Source organism: Planococcus citri, chromosome 4, assembly GCF_950023065.1.
Source record: "Planococcus citri chromosome 4, ihPlaCitr1.1, whole genome shotgun sequence".
Lineage (NCBI taxonomy): Eukaryota > Metazoa > Arthropoda > Insecta > Hemiptera > Pseudococcidae > Planococcus > Planococcus citri.
This window is the reverse complement of record NC_088680.1, coordinates 41,095,769-41,112,702: the sequence shown is the minus strand read 5'-3', so window position 1 is coordinate 41,112,702 and position 16,934 is coordinate 41,095,769. Positions and strand designations below refer to the sequence as shown.

At 36.0% G+C, this 16,934-nt stretch overlaps 3 protein-coding genes across 6 annotated transcripts in view; 1 reads left to right on the top strand and 2 right to left on the bottom strand.

The window, feature by feature from the left end:
• kcc (solute carrier family 12 member kcc) overlaps positions 1 to 16,934 on the bottom strand; it is a 650,839-nt gene that overhangs the window by 380,383 nt on the left and 253,522 nt on the right. The window lies entirely within an intron of this gene.
• On the bottom strand, positions 1,195 to 7,687 carry LOC135844960 (uncharacterized). The gene is made up of 3 exons (XM_065363371.1): positions 7,323 to 7,687; positions 6,221 to 6,650; positions 1,195 to 2,011 (listed from the first exon to the last, which is right to left on the bottom strand). The coding sequence occupies exons 2-3, from the start codon at positions 6,646 to 6,648 to the stop codon at positions 1,624 to 1,626; spliced, it is 816 nt and encodes a 271-aa protein (XP_065219443.1). The 5' UTR covers positions 6,649 to 6,650; positions 7,323 to 7,687; the 3' UTR covers positions 1,195 to 1,623.
• fln (flightin) lies at positions 13,924 to 16,568 on the top strand. The gene is made up of 4 exons (XM_065363374.1): positions 13,924 to 14,177; positions 14,263 to 14,435; positions 15,942 to 16,274; positions 16,386 to 16,568. The coding sequence occupies exons 2-3, from the start codon at positions 14,265 to 14,267 to the stop codon at positions 16,272 to 16,274; spliced, it is 504 nt and encodes a 167-aa protein (XP_065219446.1). The 5' UTR covers positions 13,924 to 14,177; positions 14,263 to 14,264; the 3' UTR covers positions 16,386 to 16,568.

Below are 16,934 nucleotides of genomic sequence, written 5' to 3'. Positions count from 1 at the left end.
AAGCGCATACCTCTCCATTAATGAATCTGCAGAAAGTACCTTAAGCAATTTCAGTAGACTAAGCAATTTCATTTCATAATTAATGTTATCCAAAAAACAATTATTTTAGTGCTATTTTTTTCCTACTGGTTTGAAATAGAAGGAAGATGATCTGGACATATACAATGTTATCATGGCCCACGATGTGAGTTAGGGAAAGAATCATAAAAGAATTCGAGTTGAAAAACTGTAGAACTGAATCATTATTGATTGTAACAATATAACCATCAACTTTCCAGGTGTGTTTTTCTCATTTTAGTTTAATTTTCCGCGCTTTATATGTTTTAAATAAATTTCTAAACTTCAGTTTGTGTAAGATCACTCCAATGTTGATTAGTTGGAGCTTCGGCTGTATCCAAATCAGTTGAAGAGCATTGCAGTTTGATGTACCAGAGCTGCTGCAAATCAACAAATGAAGAGTATGATTTCAATTTCCACCAGAAATGATGCAGGAAAAAAGGCGAATAAAATTCGAATGTGGATTTACAAAATCAAGTTTCATTTATTTAAACAGGTAACCCAATTTTTTAGATACCACTAAGTATACGCAATGTGTGGACAAGGTAGGGTTGTATTCAAAGATACCATCTAGGATGGTTCACTTGCCTCTCATTCCAGGGGAGATTCTTAATGATGAACGATGGGGGCACAGACCTCTTCAACGTGATATTATCTGGTTAGAAAAACAATCTTTGTGTTAACACTAAAATTTGTCATTTCAATAATCGTCATTTTTCCATAGAATTGTTCGTCCCGCCTCCAAATCGATTTTTATGAAACTACGTTTGAAAATTTTTCAAACGTTCATTTCAAAAATTTGCAAACTGAGTTTCATAAAAATTGATCTGGAGGCGGAACGAAGTATTCAATGGTAAAATGATGTTGAGGAAAATTGTAAAGAATTGCCTCTTGAATTTTGGTTGGTTCAAGACTAATCAAATGTTGGGAAGCTATAGCTTTGGCTGCAGTCAATTTAAATGATTACAAGAAGGATCCTACTGTTAAACAATATTAAAATGGGGTCGGTTTCCCTGGTACGTAGCAACATTTTAATTTTAAACTTTTTGGAAGCGATTGGGATGCATTCAGGTACATGTAAGTCGTGGGTCTTGAAGTACAAAGAAACATAAAGAATAGGAGAACCATCCAACGAAATACAATGGAAAGATTTATTTAAATGAAAACGAATTTGTTAACAACGAATCGATTAAATTAAATAATAATATAACTACTTATAAGATACAAGAGAAAGAATATAATACAATTAGCAATATATGCTTTTTGACGTTTGAACGAAATGCCACTATTGTACGAAAATAAACGCGATGAAAACCAAATCTCGTGAACAGACAGGTAAAAAACTCTATAGAAAAAAAAAATCAGAACGAATAACGAATAGGTTTCTCTTTTTTACGGCACATACGGTACATTACATGGTACATGTGATGAATGAAAACGCAGAAGTCAAATGCTTCAGATACGAAATGGTGCAAAACGAAATAACGATACCTTCGCAGTTCGCGGCGAGCGAAATGAAGTAAATAAAGAAAGAAAAAGAGAAAAAAAAACTAAGAAAAATTTCAATTAAAAAGAAACCTTTTTTGTAGTCTTGCTGACTTTTTTAGTCGATTTGAACGAATCGCTCGTATCGAGAAAAGGATCTTCGCCGGCGATCAAAGCTTTTAGATTATTCAGGCGTTTTTCACGAGCTAATCCTTTCTGCGTAACGGCATCGATTTCGCTTTCGATATCAGCTAGTCGCGCTCTAGATTGTCTGGCTCTGGCAGCAGCTGAACTTTCAACCGTGTCGTTGATGGATGGCTCTCGCATCGCTGTCCATTTGGTGAATTTATCGTCGTCGAATAGAGACGGTACCTTGATGGTGCGTTTTTTGAGGATTTCCTCTTCTAACGAGTCTTGTAGTTTACCATTCACACCAACGCTGTCTAGGATCTTTTCGGTCAAATTTAATCTGCAAGAAAGATCGAGTTTGTTATGCCGATCGAGTTGCATTCATACCTAAATATTCGACTGGAGTATCGTCGATTTTTTTCCAATTGGGATAGAATGCAAAAGTTACGTGTACTGGTTCGTAATACGAATCGAGAGATTGAGGTTCGAGATGAGCAGTGAGAGCTGTTTTTGAGTTCGTAGGCATATTTTGTTTATCTTCTTACAAGGGAACGTCTCGAAGTGTCCATCTCCGATTTGAATGAGACCGTGATTTTGAGAAACAGCATAGTCTGAAGATTCTATACCAAAATTCAAGCTCTCCAAATCGATTTTTCGATTTTTGATGAGTTCTTTGAAAATTCAAAATTGACCACTTTTGGCAATTCAAGTGCGTATCCCCCCCCCCAAACAGAAATATATAATTACATATTCAGTAAAAATTATGGAAATTGACCTTGAAACTAATATCAACTTACCCAAACCGAATTTCACAACTATCGGTCAATCTAAAACCCCCAGAGCGATTTTTAATTTCTCAAGAATTTTTGAAATTTCCCAGAACGTTTGAAAATAAATTTGGGCAGCTAAAAATAGAGATGTGACTCGCTCTCAATCTCTTAATAGTTTGTTTACGTTTCAGCCGATTTCTAGCGAACACTTCGATGGCATTTTTTCATCGGCGTTCCCGATTCATAAATCATCATTGAAAATAGGTATACTGATCAAAAAAATGCATTCGAAGTTTTCGCCTGGAATTCAGCTCGAATGTGGATAAAATCATTGAACAAGTTGAGTATAAGCCACGACTCAATTTTTAGCTGCACATATAAATTTCTACGCCTTCTGCAGAAATTGACAACTGCGCTGTAGACTCCAGAAAGCTTAAAACGATGAAATTCGGATGTGGGGGGAGGGAGGCGTGATATCAGTTTTGGACTAATTTTCATAATTTTTACTGAATAGATACATACCTACTTATATAGTTTTCTTTAAATCAAAAATCGTCCAAATAAATTTTGAATTCTCAAAAAAAATTTTAAAATTAAAAAAAAATAATTGGGTAGCTAAAAATTTAGCAATGAGAGTTCTAGACCATGCACTTTGCAAAATCACTGTTCCGTTCAAATCAAAGACGGATACCTCAAGAGGTTAGGTTCCCTTGTTAGTTGGATTCAGTTTGGAAGACAAATCTCAATCTAGAGAGTGGGAGAATGAGTAAAAATGAAAAATTATGGCAATTTCTGAGTTCAACGCAAAATTTTACGCCATTTAAATGGGTCGCATGTGAATGCGGCTTAGGATGAGAGGGGTGGGGAGGCGGATTGAATAAAAAATCTCAAGACTGAAATGCGTCCAGGTGATGATGATGAATACCTATATGAACCTGAACCACTTCGGATCGCATACACATGACTCCTCAATATCGTTGACAAATTTGTTTTTCTCCGTTGAATTCGGTTTGGAGGACAAAACTGTACTGAGGAAGAAAATTACGAAAATTGCATAATTTCCATTGCAACAACCGAAATCTAAGAAGTAATCTTCAATTTTTCCACCGTTTTTGCGAAGTTCGCCTTTAAATAGTGTCATGCAACAAACTTTGGAGACTTTTTACGTTTCTTATCCATACTCTGATCAACAGAGCAGTCTTTCCACAAAAAAATGACCTTAAATGTACACCGTTGTGCAGCCGCAGGGAGCCACTGATTAAAAAAAATCACATATTTAGTATTGGGAGAAGTCCTTCAATACAAATTCGTTGAGTTTTTGTGGTTTCGACCAGGTTTCCAAAATCATTTTTTTTTTTTTTTTTAGAGTCATAATGTGAAAATAATTCTGAAATAGCGCACTTGAAAAAACAACAAACCCAACCTCAAGAGCGCTTTTTCGTGTAGCGTTCGTGAAGTCAGGGAGAGAAATCGAAGCTGAAATTTCGGCAGAAAATCAAAAAAAAATCATTTTTATTACTATGAGAATGCTTTTTTGAGCTTTTATGCTCAACGGTTACTTCGAATGAAAATTGATGATACCACGTTATAGGTGAGATTTAAATTAACAAAATTTTCCGATTCGAATTAATATTGTTCTCATCGAACACATCTGACCAGATTGCAATCAAGTTTCCTTTGTCGGATTTGATGAGATCCGAACATCTACGTAATCCTAATCAACTCTTTAATCATTGGTCAGGTAACATTAGATCCCAGGAATGTCCGAATCTGATCTGACAAGATCATACCACTTTTTGCTGGAATTGATGGCTATATTTTTCTTCAAACTGTTTTCAAAACTTGATTAAATTCTACGTTAACTCGTACACACAGTAAGGTTACTGGATTGGCTAAGAAGAGGGAATTGCCAACTCATCATTCTCGATTTGGCTGAAATTTGGCTCACTGGAGGTTCATGACACTCACACCTCAGAACTAAATTTTCAGCTGCCGAAGTTGATTACAGCGCGCTTTCTGGGGCGATTCCAAATGCGCTGGAAAAAAACTAACTTTTGCTGGAGGCTACAGATCGACTCGGAAATGGTCACAATCGATTCGGAGGGTCGAATTTAGGATACAGGCGAAGTTTTGGGCAGTGTTCTCCAGAATACTGGATTTTTTTTAAAAAATATGAAATATTCAACTGGTAAAAAAATACACTGTGAACTCGTCACCTCGGATTCGCGGATTGACCACCTAATCGATTGAGAATATCGAGCTTATGGTAGGATTAAAATTTCAGCTACTGAAGTTGATTACAGCACCTTCTGGAGCGATTCCAGTACGCTGGAGAAAATCCAATTTCTGCTGGAGGCTCCAGATTAACTCGGAAATGGTCGCAATCGATTCAAGGGGTCGACTTCAGGGTACAGGCGAAGTTTCGGACAGTTTCTTCCAGAAATACACGGTACTGGAATTTTTTTTCAATATGGAATATCCAATTCGTGAAAAAATACGCATGCGAATTCGTCACCTCGGATTCGCAATTTGACCACCCTAATCGATTGAGAATATCGAATTTATGCTAGCCTTAAAATTTCAGCTGTTGAAGTTGATTACAGCGCCTTCTGGAGCAATTCCAGTACGCTGGAGAAAAACCAACTTTTGCTGGAGGTTCCAGATTATTTCGAAAATGCCCGAAAACGATTCGGGAGGTCGACTTTTGTATTTAAACCAAAATTCAGATTATTATCTCGTGGATTACCATTTTTTTAAAAACCTTGCCAGAAAATAGGCCAATTCAGCAATTTTCAAAAATCCGCCAAAATTCGAAAAATCAACTTCGACAGCTGAAAATTTGGTTCTGAGGTGTTAGTAACATGCACTTCCAGTGAGCCAAATTTCAGCAACATCGGAGGTGACAAAGGTTCCCTTGTAAGCTTTTGTCTGAGCCATCAAGGGTGCATTTACAACTCATTATCATTTGGCAAAAATGATTTCGAATTTTTCAAACAAAATCTACGACTCAATCGGCTTTTGTGGTTTGAAGAATTCGATACTCGTGTCATTGTGAAAATCTGAGGCTCACTGCTCACCCTACCCTCTACTCTGATTAACGAACAAGGACAAATACTCGAATTCAAAATTAAATTGGTATTTTTCAATAGGTAGGTATTAATATTTTATGAGGCTGCAATTTATTCAACGTGAACGATGGAAATGTATAATTTTGATGAATTTCAATATTGGTGCATCGATAAAAAACAAATGGTAGGTAATTGATCTCAAATTCTGATCATGCGATCGAAAACTTCGCATTCTAGAGTAAAAAGGATCATTCCGTCCACTTTACATGCACATTCAGTATTTTCGAAGGTATAGTAAGTAAGAACTTACTCACTATAAAGAATCATTCGAGCTAAGAATCTAACTCTATGTAAGACTACAACATTTTAGCTTAAACTAATGATGGATTTTTTCGATGAACTTTTTAGATAGCGGTATGAATCATGCGCCGCCATGAGAGATGTGCTTACAAAATCAATCTAACAATAAAAAAAACTAACAGTGAGATGAATACAGTACGCGTCTTGTTAGGAAACACAATCATAGCAGAAGAAGAACGTTTTTAAGAGAAGAAGAGAGAGTCGACTTCCATGCAGAAAAAAATATACCTACTAAGTATCTCGCGGTGTGAATACACAAGCCAAAACCACATAAGTATATATAGATACGAGTACGTTCGGTAATAATGTATTTATTCTGCAAATCGAACATGCTTTTTAGTAATAACCAACCTTTTGTGTTTGGGAAAACCGTTTAAAATGCTAGTTGGCGGATTGAGTTCTTCTTCAACCGAAGCAGCTTTCGCTGCCCTCAATACTTTTAGCTTTTTCATCGACGATACGATCTCATCTTCTAGATCATCTTCTAAGGAACGCGTTTCGCCATTTAATCTACTGCGACGTTCGGACAGCGATGATTCGAAATCACTGGTCGCCGAAGAGAAGGGCGATGGTCTTCGGGTAGATATAGATGGGAAATCATCATCGTCGCGAATTCGACTGGTGAATGGCGGAGTTGTAAATGATGGCAAGGAACTGGTACCGGAGTATTTTCGATCTAGTTGATCGACCATCGGCTTGTAGTATTTTTCACCGATATTATAATTACAGTCGTAGACTCTGGTACGAGGACGACTCAGTAAGGTACGTTTTTCCGACATAGCTGCCAAAATGTAAACAACCACGAGTTAATATACATTTTATAAACAAGATGCGTTTTTATTTTTTATAATTCTATGTAAATTAATAGAATGAGAAGGGTGTACGAGTAAATATATTATTCGCAGAGTGTTATATGCGGCAATCGCAGCTATTGCGTACGTCAGCGTTGCTGGCACAATGTGAAATTTGACGGAATTTTGTGACACCGAATGACATCACGTTGACGTTACACCAATCATCGACAGTGTTGCCAAAGCTCGAACTTAAAATATCGACGCATTTTTTTCGAATAGTGTTCTCTATCTTCCAGCACTACGTACTTATTTCAACTAATATGAAAAATGTCTCGTTTATTACTCATACAATCGACCCTACGATATTAAGATTATGGTGTAACTAGTGTCGAAAAGTCACTCGAAGGTCTCGGTACAATGTAAAAAGGTACGATAATATGAATTTTTGGTACGAAGCCAGATCAATAACATATACTATATACGAGGATGTTTCGAAAATTTCAGTAACAAATCGTCAATCTCAAAGGTCATTAAAATATTAGCAACTTCGATCAAATTCGTAATCATTTTAATCGCGTGTGCAAAACAGCTACAACACACGATCAAGGTGATCTCATATGAAAATAGTTTACGAACATAATGAGGTAACTGTTACATACCTGCTTTGATATTTCTCTTTGTATAGCTCGATCAATCGAAGAACCACCGTCACAAGAGCAAACTTTCCAAAACCGAATCAAATTAAATAAAAATATTTATTTCACCACTGTCACGATATTGTATAAATTTTCGAAAAATATCAGCATACGTAATCTACAATATTATGACGTCGAGCTGCCATCGAAAAAAACGAAAAAGTCTTACACTATTATCTTACACCGTTTTTAATATAAGTCCATCCCCACTTCGTTCGAAATTCTATTTCAGACCATCTAGCTTGCCCATCGCAATTCTAGATGCCGACTTACGACCCACATACTTCATCGGCGAGCGTTTTACGCGTTTCGAACGATCGAGATGCATCGTTCTGAGTTTCATTCGCGCGCGAACCCGAATTTATTCGTATTTCAAGGCGCCAGGGGCCAGGGGATGTGAATAAGGTGTCGAGGCTGATATCAGCGTACTTGAGAGATGGTTTAAGGTGGCTCGGGGTTAAGATTTTTACTCGTAAGGAAAACTTACGCGTGATATAAAGAGAATTTTCAATTAAAATTACTCGGGGAATATTGATAAATGTTAAATAACAAATATATGACCAACAATTGAGGTAATGTTGAATGATCTTTCAATAATAATTCTTCAGCTACACTACAGTAAAGAATAATCAGCCTAAACAGGATCTAATTACAATTCAAAGCAATTTGTTCTGATATTAATTTATTGATCACTTTTATAATTCCCATTCAGAGTGAAAATACTACGTTGAATGGCATCATCTGTTGCAATTTCAATGGTAAATTTACACAAGTAGAAAATTTTCACTGCCCCCCCCCCACTCAAAGACAGAAGCACACTTTACCTAGGCCTACCTTATTCTGCGAAATTGTTTTTTCTTAACTTTGTCTATCCCCTAAAGTTGTTATTTTGCGTTAGCATTTTTTTAAAAATAATGTTTTCAGAACACAAACTTATTTTTTTTTCAAAAAAATAAATAAATAAATAAATAAATAACTTGAGTAGGTAATCGGAAAAGCTTGAAAAAGTAATTACAAAAATGCAGAAAAGCCAAAAGTTTACCCGATTAAGTATGTGTTTCAGACTGTAAGTGAAAATATTTCTCCATATGAATTATTACAGAATTAATTTAAAAAATCAGAACAATTTACAAAGTTCCCGTCTCTCTAAAGAAAACAGTTAAGTAATCATTATGGGAATAGCAACTGTAATTTTATTCCCAAAGAAATGTATGCTGTTCGAGCATTAGAAGAGCAGCCAGCATACAAATTATCCATGCTGTGCTTGAAAAATATTTTTTCAATATTTTTAAAATTTGTCGAGGGTGGAAAAATTGACTTTTTACCTCAAAGTTGATGCTATTCTACTTTTAGATTAGCCCTTTTTCCCTCTCTTTGCTCAGTTCAATTTGGTCATTTTAAGAAACCATTGATCAAACTTGAAAAATGTTGAGATCAGTTCATTAAAATTGAAAAGTGATACCGTTTGGCAATTTTTGGAAAAAAGTAGATAAGTTCAGAAGCAATTTTGTTAAAAAGCGAGAATTTCTGTTAAAAAGAAAGACGATTTCTTCAAGGTAAAGCCCCCTCCCCCTCCCCGGCTTTACAACCTATGATGATCTCATTGTACTGAGCTCCTACACCAAAATTGCAAGGAAACAAGAAAAATGGCATAAATCGAAGCTAGTAAGTAAATTTAAAAAAAAAATGTTCTTCATATTTATGCATTAAAATTCTTTAAAAATAACCTTCGTTTCGAGAGAGAGCCTCCTTCGATCCTCCAAACAATGTTACAGTAATACATTATAGAGGCACCCAACGCTGAAAAAAAAATGAAATCATATGAAATTCGTATTTTTTTTCAATACTTATTATTGCCAGTATTTATAATTACCCCCCCTCCCCCGAAAATGACCGTAGTTTGGAATATAAGAATAAGTGGATGAACAATCCTGAAGAACGACCAAAAATCGCTATTTTTCAGATCTTTTCCACATACTCAAATTTGGAGATAACTGAAAAAGGAATAATTAGGTACTATCTCGAGAGAAATCCAATTTCCAGCAAAAAAGGCCACTACTTTTTGCCTACGTTCAATAGGGTGGACTGTATTGAGAAATTTTTCAAAAAGAGGATCATTTTTCAACTTTTTTTTTTCAAGTTTGTCCATATTCTTCGGTTTTAAAGATAAGTAAATTAAAATTTGAGAAGGAATTTTTTTTGCAGAAAATTGCAAGAAAAATGATCAACACAATCCAGATATTTTCAATATTGAAGAAGCTGAACTGATTTTTTGAAAAAATGACTGAAAAAACACATTATTTCTATTTTATTCAAAATCAGTGCAGCTCCTTCGATTTTGAAGATAGCTTAAATGTGCAATGAATCTTTTTTTATGAACATTGAATTTTCAGCAACAAAAAAGAGTGCTTCTCAAACATTGAGAATTTTTAAAACAGTAAGAGATAAGCAAACTTGAAAAGAAGGAAAGGAAAAAAATTCACCCTACTTTTTTGGCTGCATAGATACTTCAGTTTTCTTGAATACAACGCAGAATATCGATTTTCTTCACTATCAAGGTCGTGGGATCGCCGATGTCAACGGTGTTTTACGTCAGTGGGATAAGATCATTGATTTCTTTATCAATACCCCGATCCGCCTTCCCGATGGCACGCGTTATAGAAAGGACTGCGGTGTCGCATCTGGAAGTTATTTCACCCACGCGATATCGAGTATAATCTTAACGATACCTATGTCAGCGAAATGGCAGAAAATGCCTACAAGGAACCTGGCGAGTCTTTGAATAATGAATTCTACTACAAGCAGTTGGCTAAGTGCATTCCTACATAAGAGACAACGTTCAACGTTCAACGCTCAACCGGAAGAAGATGCTCGGTTATTGGCTGGAATCGTCAACCTAAACGCACAACGTCCAACCGAAACAAAATATTTTGAATTGGTTGAGAGTTGAGCGTTGAACGTTGAACGTTGTCGCTTATGTAGGCGTGCACTAAAGCGACCCTAGCCATGATTGTATTGATCAACAAGAAACGTGATAAAACAGCGCTTTTCTATATCAAATGAAACCAGACTTAATCCAAAACCAAAAATTGAAATGTAAACACGTGAAAATTTTCACTTTTTTTGATTTTTCTTATTTTTTAAGGGAAGCTTATGTAAAGGTAAAATATTTCAACGATGTCTTTTTTTGGTGATTTTTTTTTGCATGTGTGCTTGGGTATTCTTTTCGTTACACGAGTTGGAGTGAGAGAGATGGTGACGTCGTCGAGACATGGACCCTCTCTCCCCTTCGTCGTGTGTACAGGGTGGCTGGCTACCCAATCACAAGCTAGCAGCATCTGTGGTCCATCTCCGCGAGGACAGGGGAGGCTGCTGGCTAAGAATGCGACTGGTTTTGCATTCTAACTTTCTCAGTACCTGTTGTGAAAGTGGTCTGCTTAACCAGTGCGCTGTTCTCTCGACGATTCGTGGTAGCTGCCCCCTCTGAAGACTTTATTAGGTGAGTTTGACTTGGTGTTTAAGTTGGCTCACGGAGTACCTCGTGTACTTGCGTTTTATTTAACGTAATATTGTGTTTGCTTGATCTTTTGCGCTTCAGATATCTCGTGGGTTGTTGTGGTGTGTCCGCTATGCAGGGCCTGGGGTCCAGGCGACGATGCGGCACACAGCCTGATGATATAAACGTATATCTGGCGAGGGAGCTCTGTAGCTGGTCCAGGGGGCCGGGGTCCAGTGTCCCTAAGCAACAACCACACTGGCTGTCATGGTGGGCAAATTACCCAGCCTAAACAGCAGTGGGATCGCGGGTAATCCAGATCTCGAGATAGATTGCTTTTGAATAAATAAAATGTGGTGAAAGGGGTATCTTTGCGTGTGAATTACGGTGGTACTCAGATGCGTGTATTTTTTTTATTACAGATGCGTCGTCGTAAGCTGCAGTCCTACCCACCACCCGCTCCTGACCTATTTTCAACCTTTTATTTAAAATTTAAGATGTAAATAGTTCGATGAAATTTGTAGCATAAATATTGCTAGCCTAAACCTTCTTTTTTTTTTGGTTTCGACCTCGTATTATTTTACACTTAAGTTTCACTTTTTTATCAAGTAAGGGAGAATCTAGGTTACCTATTAGATAATCCTTTTCAGATGAAAATTGGCCAAATCGCAGGATTTGAATGGAGAAAAATTGGAATTTTTAGCACTTCTCTTCAATATTTGAGAACGGAAAAAGAGGCTTACCTAATACTAAAATTTTCAGGTTCAGGCGATTTCTCATTTTACGGCTACAGCTTCTCCAAATGAACCGATTTGCTTTAAATTTTGCACAATGATAGCGAATATGATGTAAATGACTTTTTTCTACGGTACAACGAAACATTTTCATTTTGAGGGTGTTTTAGGGGGAAAGAAGTTTTCAAATTGGGAAAAAGGCGGTCAAAAATGATTTTTAGTGAAAACTGACGTTAAGGTACGTTTCGAAATGATATTACCAACTCACACCACACATACAAAAACTGTTTTTAAAAAAAAAACAGCTATTCGCTGATTGAAAAAGGGTTTTTTTGCTTTTTAGTTTTTTTTTTTTTTTTTTTCGTGAATTTGATTACAGACAGCCAAAAGCCAGAAATTCACAGAGTAATGAATTTGAAAAAAAGCTGAAAGAGAGCTGAATAAATAAACCTTTTTTTGGCTAGCTATTAACTTTGAAAATCCCTGAACTTCCTCGGCTTTCAGCTTTCATTTTAGCTTTCAGCTTGAGCTAGCTTTCCATAAATAGGTAAAATAAATATTGCACAATAAAAACATAATTAATTAAACTAATTCCAAATTATAAAAAATAAGAATCTCTCATCTGGCAATGTTAAACACTAATCACAGATTGCTCCCTCCAAAATACTGCTCACTGAAACTTATGACTGAGTAAAATCAATTGCAATAGAGTTTTTAGCTGCTAGCAGCAAAAACCCAAAAAACCTCTGATATCCATCACAAATACTTTTAAAAAGCAAAGTTAAGGTACCGCCAAACCAAAAAAAAAATTTTCACAAAAGAAAACCAAAAAGAATTGTCAACAAAAATCTGCTACGTAATTTCAATGAAAAAATTTATATTATTGAAACATCGTCAAGCAATGATTACTCAGCAGTTGTGATCAGGAATTTATATGAAATTTAAAATTAATTTGATACTTACCGAAATGAAATGTCCATAAGTTTAAGAACTGAATTGAAAAACCGGGGGAAACGCCGGCAGAATTCATCGATTCAGTTTTTCAATTCAGTTCTTAAACTGAAAGATATTTTATTTTGATAAGTACCAAATTAGTTTGATTTCATATAAATTCCTGATCACAGCTGCTGAGTGATCATTGCTTGGCAAAGTTTCGATATCATGAATTTTTTGGCAGATTTTTGTTGACAGTTTTTTTTGTTTTTTTTGTGGTTTTTTTTTGGTTGACGGTTATTTTGCTTTTTAAAAGCAATTTCAATGGATATACGTACTCGTACTCACTAGCCTTCGGAAATGCAGGTTAGTAAGACGAGATTTTTAACGTCACTCAGACGTCGCATTGTATAAGTAAGTAAATTAATTTTTTCTTAATTTTTACTCATTTAATCATTTTTTCCACTCAATATTACTAGATGGGTAATTTCCAATTTCTCAAGTAAGTAATTTTTATCAAATTGCTTCGGATGATTTTCATTATTCTGATAATATATAAGTCAGAAAAACCAAATCGGTTGAAACGCCTCACTCGTCTCATCTTGTCAATATATTTACCTCCAGTAGCAACACATGTACCTAACCTACCTTCCTACGTTGCGAGTGTCTATTTTAACGCCTGCATCATACACGTCGTTAAGATATTAACACGTTCGTTTAAATAATAACAAAACCCGCTACACTATTTATAAACTTCGAACGAATATTTTTCTCTTCTTTCATTGAGGCCGAAAAAATGTGTATCTCAATTTGGCGAGTGAAATGATCTGCTTAATTTTTTCAAAGCGTTTTGGCGACAATCGGCTACTGTTTTCCGCCTTCCTGAACAGAAGATGATTACTTTCGAGGAGGGTATCTCACGAAGGGGTGCAGGAGGCGGTGCAGCCTTGAAATTCGCACAAAATTTACGCTTCGGTGGTACATAATGAGGTCGTTGATCTGCCAAACATTCACGAATGACGCGATTCTTAACGTGATTTTTTTGAATGAAATTTTTACCAACTCGATTACAATTTTTTTCCTTCGATGTGAACTTGAGATTATTTATTTCGCTTTTTTTAAAACGATTTTTATAGTTGTGCTCGAGTCCGAACATCAATCAAAAAATTAAAACCACGAGTGAAAAAAAATAAAACTCGTTACAAAGGTCTCTCTATCGAATGCCAACATTTGACGTAAAAATTTCACAAGTTCAAAGTTTGACGGCGGCAAATTTAAAAAAACAATTCGCATACGAGGAGATGAGGGAGGGGGGATCGGCGACGTTTTCGTTTACGCCGATGGTCGTCTACTCGACAGCGAGAGACGTAAGGTTACCTATTACCGAATTGGCTAAGCTATCGTCTGAGCCAATCAAGGGGACGTTTAGTATTCGATGTCTCGAAATTGATCGTACGTAACTGTAACTACCAAACACGATTATTTGGCAAATGGTTTTGAATTTTTTTAATAAAAATCTACGACTCGATCGTCGTTCGTGCTTTGTGGAATTCGATACTCGTATCGTCGCACTTTCTGATCGGTCTCGTCGTAGTGTTAGTGACACGTTAATCGCAAACCATCACGAGTGATAACAAGTTCTTAGTTAATCAACAAGTGAGTTGCACGTTTGTTCATTTTTACAAGTGGTTGTGATAATGTGACCTATCATACTGATTTTTTGCCTTGTTTATTCGTTCAGAAATGGCCGATGAAGATTCAGGTTGGATGTTGGATGATGACAGCAGTCCGGCAGCTGCAGTTGAAAGTGCCAGTGCTGCCGATACGGCGGCTCCAGCTAGCGGACAAGTTGAAGATTGGCTTGCATCAAATGTCACAGCCGGGCCACCGGTTCCTAATCCTTACGCCCACGTTGTAAGTTTCGACAAATGTGTTCGTTAAATGTAATACTAACAGGGGTATCTTAAAGAATTTCCCTCTGGAAGGGACTAGAGATATCGAAAGTGGTAATTCATTCAAACCCAGAATTTCCTCCATTCGTTGTGTTTCGAAGTCCAAAATCAATCCCAACGATTTCAAATTTGCTATAAAATGGAATATACCTAATCATGACGAAAGTGTCTTACGGTGATCGGTTTTCACCAGTATTGTCAAATGCAAACTTTTTCGGATTCGGTGCTACGTTTTAGTATTTTTCAACGCCCCCCCCCCTCCTTCCTCTTGATTACCTACTCGTATTTTAATATATTTCTCATGAAGTTTGTTTCCAAATCTCTTTTCGCGATAAAAATTCGTTTCGAATTCATTATTTAGACAACTATGTATCATGTACTTCACATATTACCTAAATGAGCAGGTATTGAGCAGGATCGTCGAGAGCCAATATGGATCTGGGAGAAATATAATCTGGCCTCCTTCCTGAGGACGAAACTATGTAAATATTTTTTGAGAGATGGAGGGGGGAGGGGGTTCGACTGAAAATTTGTCTACTACTTATTTATTTATTTCTACTAGTATGGGGAAAAATACAAATTTTGCCGATTTATATCATTATTCACTATTTATATGACTTATTAAAATTTTCATTTTCTGTTTTGAATTTTTGGAGGCCCAAATCCGAATTTTTCAATCTTGAGACAAGAAACAAATTGGCTCGAGCTAAGCAAAGGCGAAAGTGAGGAGTTTTTTTTTTTTTTAAAGGTGTGTACCATGTAAAGTTGCGTATAGTAGATAGTACTAAAAACGATGTTTTTTTTTAGAAAGTTGCTTTTGAAAAAAAAGAGGACAAGCCCAAGCAAATTTAGGGCGAAAGTTTTTGAAAATTTGTATTTTGAGAGAACTAAAAAAGATGCTTTTTTATGCTTAATACTTAGTTCATTTTTTGGCTTTTAAAATTTAAAAATTTAAAAGATTTTTTTAAGGCGTTAATTTTGAAAAAAAAAGAGAACATGCCCAAGTGAGGGCGAAAGCTCTTGAAAATTTGCATTTCGAGAGGCATGAAAGTTATACCTACTTATTATGCGAGAAGTTTATTTTTTCACTTTGAAATTTTGAAAGTTGAATGATATTTTTTAGAAATTTAAATTTTGAAAAAGAAAAGGAAACGAGCAAAGCTTTTGAAAATTTGTGTTTTGAGAAGTAAAAAAACTGGGTTTTCTTTCATCACAGGCACTTCTTTTGCCGGGCCCCGAGCAAACTGCCCCCTTAGCCCTCCCCTCCTTTTCGATGACCTTGGTATTGAGTATCCAATGTAAAATGAAGTTAAAATGTGACAGACAATCGAGCGTTCAAAAATAATTTTATCCTACTTCGTTTCAAAAATCGATCGATATAAAATACGAACTTAAATCTTTGATAAAAACATGTGATTTTTTTACGTTTTTATCACGCTAATGTTGTGCTCTTTACTTTCGTTTCCAGTTAAGAGTACCTCATAAGGAACGTGAATATATGCACTGGGCTAGGAGTAAACATTTGCAATATAGATATTTGAACGAATATTCCGAAGTTTACTACGACGATTGTATCGATTACATGGATAAGCGAAGAAAGGGAGTACAACGTGACCCTCCTAGACCCCAAGAATGGGCTGAACGATCTCTGAGATTGTACGCTAAGGAACCACGATTATCAGCCAATGATGTTGCGTATTGGTATACCACGAAGAATAACGTGAAACCTATGTGCAATATTGTCCACGCAGTTCATTCGAAGAGATATTACGATAGCCAGTATAAAAACATCATGTGCTAGGTAGGTACCTATTTTAATAAGACATTTATCAAGATTTTTTCCTCAGTACATTAGCCAATGTTTATTTGTATCAAATATTAATTTACTTCTGCTTGTTTTGCAATATTACAGATAATTAAAAGATTGCATCGTAAAAGTGATCCCAATACACGTTGACGTTACCTACTTAGAATTTTTCGTCATCATTTAGGCTACCGAACCAACCGAACATCATCGTTACCTATTTCACTTCGCACGTGGAGTTTCATTTGTTTATAAATTTCAACTACCGAATAAATTATTAGTACTGTAGAATATCCTGATTTTCATTATTGCTCAAAAAACACTCGGTGATCTTTCAAATTGAAATTTTCTTCGATTTTTCTCAAACTGAATGTTACAAAGTGTGAAATTTATCGAATGTAAAATATTTTAGCACGTTGTTCCCGAAGATCTCACTTATCTTTCTAGAAACTGTGAATGTCATGATATGTATCTACATATGGTACTTCGCAAATTGAATAAATATCGTTATCGGTTTTCATTAATTGGCTTGATTAAGCTGGCACATTTGACACAGATCAACGGGAAGTAGGACAGTTGCCATTATTATAATAGTTGCCAAGTGTAATCTATTATTGTATGAATCCGTGTACACTTTGTACGGTCGATGAAACAGAG

Coding starts and splice junctions, on each gene's coding strand:
- LOC135844960 (XM_065363371.1), bottom strand. CDS start 6,648: ATGTCGGAAAAACGTACCTTACTGAGTCGTCCTCGTACCAGAGTCTAC. Junction 2,012..6,220: donor GGTTTTCCCAAACACAAAAG/GTTGGTTATTAC, acceptor TCTTTCTTGCAG/ATTAAATTTGACCGAAAAGA.
- fln (XM_065363374.1), top strand. CDS start 14,265: ATGGCCGATGAAGATTCAGGTTGGATGTTGGATGATGACAGCAGTCCG. Junction 14,436..15,941: donor CTAATCCTTACGCCCACGTT/GTAAGTTTCGAC, acceptor TTTCGTTTCCAG/TTAAGAGTACCTCATAAGGA.